Here is a 9,777-nt window from a genome sequence, read left to right as displayed (position 1 = left end):
AGGTTATTCAGCCTTTAGTTTTGGAATATCAGAAGTTGGATAAGTTTCAAGTTGTGAATGTCTTATGTCTGTTAGTGCCCACTTACATGGAATTACTAGTTCTGCTTTGTATTTAGGATAATGTAACTGTTAGTCTAGTGCCAAAGACATAGCTTTAGTATAACATTTAAACTATATGAGAAAATATTCCACACGTATATTAAAAGGCACAAATTATAAAATTTGAGTTAATCCATTTTTACAGAGAGAAATGTACTTAGTGCTTTTAGCTTGTGCTAAAAATGAGTTCTAGTAATGTTGAATTTTGCTGTTACAGGAATTTGAAACAGCAATATTTGTTTAGCATTTAGGATCTCACAGCTGAATTGAAAGCTGATGTTTTCAGTTGTTGATAAAAGTTGAAATGCCTAACACTTTGTGGTAAGAAGACAGGCAGTATCTACCACTGTTGCTCTGGCTGAGTTCCACTCCAAACAATTTTACTCTTATAAGGATTGAAATGCCTGTTAAAAGTTGTTTCCAGAAGTCAACAAAGCTCTCTTTTCTTCTTGGAGAACAAGGTTTAGAGCTTAAACTTCACGTGTTTTAAAGGCTGGTGATTCTAAGGCAGCCATGTTTGAATGAGGTTAGCTGGAATATGTAATTAAAACGTTGTCTAGGAAGAATTCGCTTTTGTTTTTCTCTTCCATTATCAATATATGTATGTATATATACTTTTATGTATACTTAATGTGTAATAGCTACTGAGGCATGAACTATTGAACCATGGAAGGACAATTCTGGAAAACCACCAGCAAGTTGAAAGATCTCAATTGTATAAATGGATCTAACAGGGAGTAGTTGCCATTCCTCCTGAGAGAAGAATCTAAAATTGCTATAATAGGATGAGAAATAGATTCATGAGCCAAAGTCAGAGGTGGTGTCATTCTCTTAGAGGTACCAAAGTGATGAGAATACAATTCAACTTTGTATGTTAGGCCATTGATGAAAGTGTACGAGACCAAGACCACTCGTCTGAAACTATACTATGGACATACTCCAGTTTACCAAGCACATAACCACTTCTTGGTGTGTTTCTCAGTAGGCATAGATCCATGTGAATTCGGTGTTACACAGAACCACTTCCTCAAAAGGCAGAGCACAAGGGTGGGGGACAAGCAGATCTCCAAGCACGGTGACGTCCCACTGCAGTCATGGGGAATAACTGGATTTTGATGCTTCTGTAGAAGGGTACAGCTGCTACCCAGTAACAGAGGAAAGAATAAAAACAGACGTGCTTGGACCTGGCTTGTCTTTCTGCATTTTTTGACTCAACATTTAACATAACACAAACTCGCTAGTGTTAAACCAGCATGACAGAGTTAAGGAGGGAATGTGCAGCCAGGCTATGCGCTTCCTGTTCGCTGCACTTGTGAGCTAACGCTGTTCTGAAGCCCTGGGTCTGAGCCCTGTAAGTTTTTGCTTCAGGTCGTTCCTAGCACTGCACTCGGCTCTCCTGCGCCATTCCCTGCCCACATTCTGCCTCAGGGCCTCGTGGCTCTCTGTTGCTGGGTAGAATTTCAGGAGCCTCTGCCTGATTGGCCGCCGTGCGGATCGCATCCAGCCAATCAGAGAGGGGCCTGTGGCCTGTCGCTGTGAGGCGGTGGCCGGGCGGGAGCGCGGTCGGGGCGGGCGCCCCCTAGGGTGCGGCCGGGAAACTGCAGGGCTCTGAGGCGGGAAATGCCGCCCGGTTCCCAACCAGCCACCCGCCCTGCCACCTCCCTCAGCCCCGGACAACGCGGCGAAAAAATGGCCGGAGGTTCAGTCAGAGCGAACCTTGTTTTGCTGTAGGTACAGGAGGTGGAGCTGGACGGCTTGGCGACGTGACTTTTCTCTCAGAAAATGGCGCGTTCTGCTGCCCCGCTCAGCCAGCGCACACAAAATGTCAGCCTGGAAGGGAACAAAACCTATGATCGCCTATGGTGTGCTAGAAGAAATACTGTTTTTGCTTAGTGTATCAACTCAGATGTGTTTTTTGCATTTACTTCAAAATATTAAGACATAGTGTTGTTCGTGCACTGGTGGTGTGTATCTTGCGTTCGGTCCGATAAGCAGACTTGAGTGAGGGGCATGAAAGCGCATTCCTGGTGCGGTATTTCAGCACGTGTTCTGGAAAAACAGATCACAAACTTGTTCTTCTTTGAAAATAGTTTTTAAATTTCTGACGACTTGTATCAACATTGCTATAGATGGTTTCAACTGAAAACTGCTTATTGTGAACCGCCGCTTAAGAGGTAGGTTCTGTTCATTACGTGCATTCTCTGGGACTCTCCATCTAGAACATCGTGCTCCTGACCATTAGCTGTCTCTGTTCCATTGATTCAGCTGTGCTACATTTTAAGTAGACTTGAATATTTGAGCACTGGTTTTCCTGATCAAAGGCTTTTACTTCCTCCATGTAGTTCTTGTGCTTTTGCAAGTGTTTTATGGTGGTGCTTTTGGCTAGCACTACATACATTCCAGGAAGCCTGTGCAAATGCTGTTCTAGACTGATTATATTATGCAAAACCCATTGTGCACTGTTGCAGAGATTCCAGTTTTTTTCCCCTAGTGTGTTTCCATGACCTTCTCTTTGTCTACTGCCTGTTACCAGGCAGGATTCAGGCAGCCGCTCGCTGATTGGCTCACTTTTTGAGCAGCTCGTGGGCTGTGCTCATGCGAGCTCACGATCATAGGCTAATCCATAGCAGCTAAACTAATACCTTCCTTTGTTGCTTCAGAGCTGCAATCTCTTTGCATGGTAATAATAAATATATATATGTATAAGGGGAAGAGGAGGGAAAAATTTCTAATTGGCTGCAAGAGAAGTCCTTCGTGTATTCTTAGCTACACTGGTACATTTTGGTTTTGCCATCCATCACATATTTGGTAATGAGAAATATTTGCAGATTTGTAATTGGAGGGAGGTGCATGATGGTGTGTTTGTCATGCTGAAGTAAGTATGACTTTAAAGCTTAAAATGAAGAATTTTGATAAATGATACCTAAACAAATACATACAGTATTCATGTGTTGGTGTTTCAAAATTGATTATTGTTTTGTTGAACTTTATTAAAAAAAAACCACCTTATTTACAGAATTTAACCCTTGCATACTTACCTCTACATGCAGGAGTCATTTCGTACTGCTCTGCACAAATGCCTTTCCTTGAAATAATAGGTGCCACTTCACCGGCTTGGCGCCTGAGCCGCTCATGACCATGTCACAACAAAGAAATGTGATGATGAAAAACTGAAACTACTTAAGCGTCACATGAGGGAAGTGTATAGCAAATGTAGCTAAACTCTGTGTTAATTGTTGAGTATAAAAGGAGACTATCTAAATACATTCCTTTTTAAAACACTAGGAGTTTATAAAGTGTTAAGACTGAATTCATATAGCCTGCTCTCCTTTCTGAAAGGCAGCCTCTACCCCTTTGGCGGACTGGAAGGCAGATATTTATAAGATGATTGCTCATAGGCTTGCACCCATACAACCAAACCTGTCTGAACTGGTTACTGATTAATTTGTTTCTTATTTTACTCAGCTCTCACATGAGATCTGTTACTTGGCTGCAGTGTGCTCCCTTGTGGGTATGGCTGGAAACGCTTTAAGTGTGGTCTGCTGTGATATGTGATACTTAACCAGCATTTAGTTTTCATCTTTAAATCTCATCTATGTTTATAGTTTTGTAGCTTTTACTTGGTGTTGTTTGGTTGTGAAAGACTGTGGGATTGAGCTGAAAATGTGCATCAATTAAATAGCCATCTAACAATGGAATTTTGTAAGGCTCCTTTGTATCAGTTTCACTGTAGAACTGTATTAGGGTTTTGTCTTTTAGCTTTATTTTCGATAATATTGTTAGATATAAACTAAACACTTTTTTGAAATACGTTAGTAACTGAAGCTTATTCCTTCAGTATTTTTCTGTTCTAAGAAAAAAAGTAAAGATGTGCATTAACATAAAAAAGGTATTCTGATGTTTGATTTTTAAGATTGTTATTCTTGGTAAACTGAAAAAGGCAATGTCTTTCATTTTAGTTTTATTTACCATATTTCATGCTATGTTAAAAATATGAATGAAAGGCCGTTTAGATATTTAAGGAAACTAGAGCATACAAATACTACTTTGCTTTAAATTGCATTTTATGATTATACAAATGATGCATTTACAAACTTGATTTTAAGTTGTGTGTGAAATTTTGTAATTGATCGTTAAAATATCATTTGGTTACAGTAAGAGTAAGATCAGATATTACAAAATTCACAAACTCTTTAAAGACTTCAAAATTCAGTGTAATGCTTATAAAAGAAAGCATTGTAGTCAGGGAAATCCAGCTACATGTACTCACTTAATTTTGATACAAAGGCCTTATATCCTTGTACTAGATGAACAGAAGGCTTTAGCTGCTGCCTATCATGAGTCTTAAGAATTGTTCGAGGTTAGCCAAGCCTGACTTTTTTTTTCCTTTCAAAATCAACTCTGCAAGACATACCTCTGAAACAGCATGCATGTTGTAGGGGATTACACTCATGGAACCGTGAGTATGACGATCAGTGCTCTATGTGACAGCCTGATACAGGCTTTTATAGTGACATAAAAAAGCTTTCTGCTGAAGTTCTTGGGAAGAAGGAATGTGTATGCTTTCAGAGACTGCATGCGTGCTTCTAAAATATTTAGAGGTTTTTCTATGCTTCTCATAATTTCAGGACTGTGTTAAATTACTGTGTCACATGTGTTCTCTTCTAGAGGAATATAAAAATACTGTATTTACTATGTAGACTGGTTTGGAAGGATTATTAACAACTCGTCTTGAGTTTGTACTTCATCTGACTGGAAATGGTTATGGGATGAGAATGTTTTCTTACTACAGGTAAACTGATTTTCCAAATCAGTGTTTCTGTAGGTGTGTTGCATTTTGCTTCCACTAGTGGCAGCGCAGTAGTAGACAATCATGTTCAGAAACTTGTTCAGACTCTCTTAATGGTATTATGGTGAGTGTAAATAGAGCTGATAAAATCTTCTGTGAAGGTCTTTTTCATCTGTTCGCAAGGTGTGAATGCATCTGTTATTTAAGCTCCATCAGTTACTCAAATATGAAGATTCTACATTGTCAAGCAGAAAAGAATTGAAACAAGGTATAAGGGAATTCAGTGTTAATAAGAAATAGAAAATGACAACCAAAAAATCTTTATCACATCTCTTTCCATTTTACCTGTATTTTTGATAAATTATGGTACCTAAGGATGGTAGAAGCCTTATGGTTATGTAATACAGTATGTCATGGTTGTAAGGTCTTGAGTATATCTTGAGAGTTGAATTTGTATTGTACCACAGAATATATATTCCTTTTGTATCTTCAAATATCCTAGTTAGGAAATGCAGAAATGCTAGATTTCCTTCATAAACAAGCTGTTCACAGTAAACTAGGAAGGATCCAGTAGAGGACTACCAAAATGATAGGAGCCTAAAGCACCTACGAAGAGACACTGAAGGAGCTCAATGACTTTAATCTGCTGAAGAGAAGGCTATAAAGGGCAGTCTTACAGCTATTTAGTACTTGTAGACAGGCTTGATTATAAAAAGGGTGGAGCCAACTGTAGTGGTGTGGGATGGTACAGTGGCCATGAGTTGGAGTGTAGGAGTTTCAGGCTGGAAAAAATTCCCCAAGAGGCATTAGTGCAGTAGTGGAACAGGTTAGTTAAAGGTTGTGGAATCTCTGTTGTGTGAGTTTTATGACTTTTTATTTAAGCAGAAAACCATGGCAATAGTCCTGCTCTGAGTGGGACGTTGAGTTAGATGATCTCCACAGGTCTCTTTGGGCCACCATTTCTATGATTCTTTGATTCCTTTAAGTAACCAACCGTGTGGCTATATAGGACAATCGTATCCTGCAGTTTTCTTTTCTCAGTCATTCTGGGAAGTTGCTCAGAATTCTAGGGGAGACTCAGTATGGGTGTCCGCCTCCCCAGATACACCTCTCTGTCAGGTCTGCTTTGAAATAAAGGAACTTATTTTCTTAAATCCTTTAGGACACGGTCAGTAAACTCGTTGCTACCATCATCTTTAGGAAGAACAGGTTGAGTTGGTATCAATGACAATGAGGGCTGTGGCTTTTAAAAACACATTTGACATCAGCTCTCATGTAGATGTGGTAGATGTGCCGTCATTGCTACAGAGCATGGCTCAGACGTCAAGGAACTCCTATGCCAAAGGTTTACTCTGTGGGCAAAATACTTGAAATGTTGATGAACTTTTGATAGTAGATTTAAGGTGTTGCCTATAGGTCAGCTGCCATGTTGAGCCAGTACTGTGCCACCAGGCCGCTCCCCTAAGTTACTGCCCAAAGTTAGGAATGGCTTTAAAGTAGCTTAATCAAGTAATGCTTAAGTGTTATATGTATGATATATTAGCCTGAACTGGAATAGTTGTTGATACCTATCTCAGCTGACGAAGCTTAACCTGCCTCAAACCCATAAGCCTTTGATTCTCATAGCTCAGATGGTGCACTAAATCACTGAAGATAAGTATATTTAAAATGAATAAGGTATCAGAGCAATAGCCTAATTATTTATGTAACTCTTGCTTTCCTGTTAATGAATGCAGTAATTCGATGATACAAATTGTGTTTCAATTTATGACTGATATTTTTGGTGTGAGTCTCTGAAACTTCCTTGTCCTGTAAAGGTGTTGTAATGATGGCGAATACTGCAGATACTTCTGATGATAAAACATGATTGATTCTTGGAGCAATTGGATGTTTGGGGCCTAAAGGAGAGACGGACGTATTTGAAAGCTCTAGGCATGTTTATTTAGTTGGATATTTGAATTATTATTAAAAATAATATATTTTTTTACCCCACCTGAAAAGACAGTACAGTGTTCAATGAGTTTCTGAGGTCTGTAAATGAAAGTGAATTGGAGGAAGATGCAAAATGAACTATATTGAATACTTTAAACGCATCCCTTTGTAATAATTCTTCTGTATCACTGGTGTAAACTTTTGCTTATCTGATGCCTGTAAGAGGAAAAAAAAATCATATGGGGATCAACTTCCTGATTTCTCTTTATTCTACCAGACGGATTATTATTAGCCTGTTCTTGGAGGACAGTGAACTCTTTCTTGACAAATCATACAGTGTTTGCAAAGAGGCTGTATAAAACAGCAATCTGCATGAACTGTTTGTTTCTGAAAAAAATCCAGAACAGTAGATTTCAGGGGGGAGGGGCCAAGAGTTGCCAAGAAGATTTAAAAAAATCAGTATTTTCAGCAAATCCCATAAATTGACTTCTGACTGCTTTGTGTAATAAGTTTTAATGAGTGTTACACTGGTGACCTTTTGCATTTTTTGAGAAATTTAAGCCATATCCTAGATAAGACTAATTTATGATGGTATAGTAACTTCAGTAGATGTCAACTGATTATCATCAACTGATTCATGATATTAGGTACTGAGTTTCATTTGAGATATAAAACGTTTCTGATTCTGAACAATATTATCATATCTAATCCTTTAAAACTGGGTCCTAAAATAAGACAGGGTAGAAAAAATAGTTTAAAAATACCCATCTTTTTTTTGTATAGTAGAAACAAATGAAAGAAGACTTTCTTGTATTTCAAAGGTACTATTTTAACTTCCTAGTTAATGCTGGATTTGTGGATTTGTTAAAAGTAGACTTTCAAATCTTTTTCTGATTTTATTTTTTTATATAGAATGTTCTTTTTTGTTAGTATCTGTGTGACTGAGTGGAATGAGTACAGGGTCTTAAAAATGGCTCATTCAGAAATGTCAGTCTGGACATGGAGAAAAATTGCTTTACCATGAGGGTGGTCAGGCACTGGAACAGGTTTCCTAGAGAGGTGGTTGATGCCCCATGCCTGTCAGTGTTCAAGAGGCATTTGGACAATGCCCTCGATAACATGCTTTAACTTTCGGTTAGCTCTCAAGTGGTCAGGCAGTTGGACTCGATGATCTTTGAAGGTCCCTTCCAACTGAACTATTCTAACTTCTTTCAGTGTATTGAAATCTTCTTAATTGCTTGATACAAAGATTTTTGTTGTTTACTCCATTTTTTAAGTTAAATTCCATCTGAAACTCCTGACGTTACATCATTTTAGTAAAATAAAATAGCTATCAACTGATAGAGCAAGACTGTCTTTTTTTAGGAAAAGAGCATGCTGGCTCTTACATTAGCACAATGCCTTTTCTTGCTAGAAACTTCATTAAGTGGCTCTGCTGTAATAATACTGTGAGTTGATTGGTTTAAAATATATAGTCATGGTAGAGTTGATTGGTTTAAAATATATAGTCATGGTATTACTGCATAATGTTACTAAAGTAATAGTGTGGTCTCAGTGATCTTTATATACACATATTTGTGCAACACGCGTGGAAGCTTTCATTCATTTCTTATGAGGGCAAACAAAATGTAAGTGTTTTGGTTTCTGTAGATACAGTTAAACCAATCTGCTCTACAAAGTGCTAAATGCAACTTGCAGCTACAGTATTTCTTTGAAATACCTGTAATATGATGTTAATAAATTACCATCACCACTCTTACTGATCTTTTGTTTTTTAAGGGTCAAGATGGATGGCACAGATGAACCTCAAAAAAAAGTCTTCAAAGCACGAAAAACAATGAGAGTAAGTGATCGACAACAACTTGAGGCTGTCTATAAGGCTAAAGAGGACTTGCTGAAGACAGCTGAAGTTAAACTGTTAAATGGAAAGCATGAGAATGGAGATTCTGATTTAAATTCCTCTCTAAGCAATACAGACTGTTTGGAGGACAAGAAGGAAGTTAATGGCCTAGTGGATTTTTGTCTTAACTCTGAAGAAGGAAGAACAACTTCCAATGAAATTCGGGAAGTCAAAAGTCCTGAAAGTAGGGCAGAGAGTGTAGTGAGTGACCTAGAACCTAAACCTCGAATGCTGTCTCCAGCGAATGGTACTCCTGAGCAGAAAACTGATACTGCACTAGCTCGTGAGGCTGAAAATGGAGTGCTTGGTAGCAATAAATTCCATGACGAAAATAATATAAAAGATCGTTTGGACCAAAGAGAGAGTAACACTCCATCAGAAGGTGAAAATAAACCAAGCTGTGATAATAGCGACTCTTCTGAAGAGACAGGAGAGAGAAATGACTTAACTGTTAATTCTCATTCATCTGTTGAAGAGGAAAAGAGGGATGAAGAAGTAAGTATTGAAGATGCTGTTGGAGAAGATGCCATCTCTAGCAGTATGGAAGCTGACCAAGAACCAAAGGATGATAGAGACAGCACTGCAAGTCTTTCAGAAACCACAGCTGAGAAGGCAATAGATCAATCAAGTGGAGGTATCCTGGAGAATACCGACTCTATGGAAACAGATGAAATTATTCCGATTTTGGAAAAATTAGCCCCTGCTGAAGATGAGCTGAGTTGTTTTTCTAAAAGTTCCCTGCTTCCAGTGGACGACACAGCCCCAGATTTAGATGAGAAAATGGACAACTGTTTGGGTTCACCGTCAAAACAGGAAAGCAATGAAAGTCTGCCAAAGGAGGCTTTCTTAGTACTGTCCGATGAAGAGGATCCTTGTGATGAGAAGGAGTGTGCTGAAGTGATACTATCAAACAAGTCAAGTCTTCCAGGTAAGAGTTTTCTAAGTTGGTAGCTTTGATTAAAGTCTTGGGTTTTGTTCGTTTCTTAAGATAGTGCACTTGTGACGTGTTTCTAAATTAATAACTAAGAATTCCAGTCTTTCAGTTATATATATGGGG

At 38.5% G+C, this 9,777-nt stretch overlaps 1 protein-coding gene across 15 annotated transcripts in view; it reads left to right on the top strand.

Annotated features, from left to right (window-relative positions):
• The window catches only part of ATF7IP (activating transcription factor 7 interacting protein), a 109,077-nt gene that overhangs the window by 44,600 nt on the left and 54,700 nt on the right, over positions 1 to 9,777 (top strand). For 8 of the 15 annotated variants that reach the window (XM_080606197.1, XM_080606198.1, XM_080606199.1 and 5 more), the window contains exon 2: positions 8,600 to 9,648. In XM_080606197.1, coding sequence (XP_080462323.1) covers positions 8,607 to 9,648 — 1,042 coding nt within the window. In that variant the 5' untranslated portion in view covers positions 8,600 to 8,606. Of the gene's footprint in view, positions 1 to 1,554; positions 1,827 to 8,599; positions 9,649 to 9,777 lie in introns of those variants that run through there. The other 7 variants (XM_080606196.1, XM_080606208.1, XM_080606195.1 and 4 more) reach the window with 1 other exon arrangement.

This window comes from Anser brachyrhynchus (genome assembly GCF_964034855.1).
Source record: "Anser brachyrhynchus genome assembly, chromosome: 1".
Classification (NCBI taxonomy): Eukaryota; Metazoa; Chordata; class Aves; order Anseriformes; family Anatidae; genus Anser; species Anser brachyrhynchus.
Note: the sequence above shows the minus strand (reverse complement) of the source record. Positions and strands in the feature narration are given on the sequence as shown.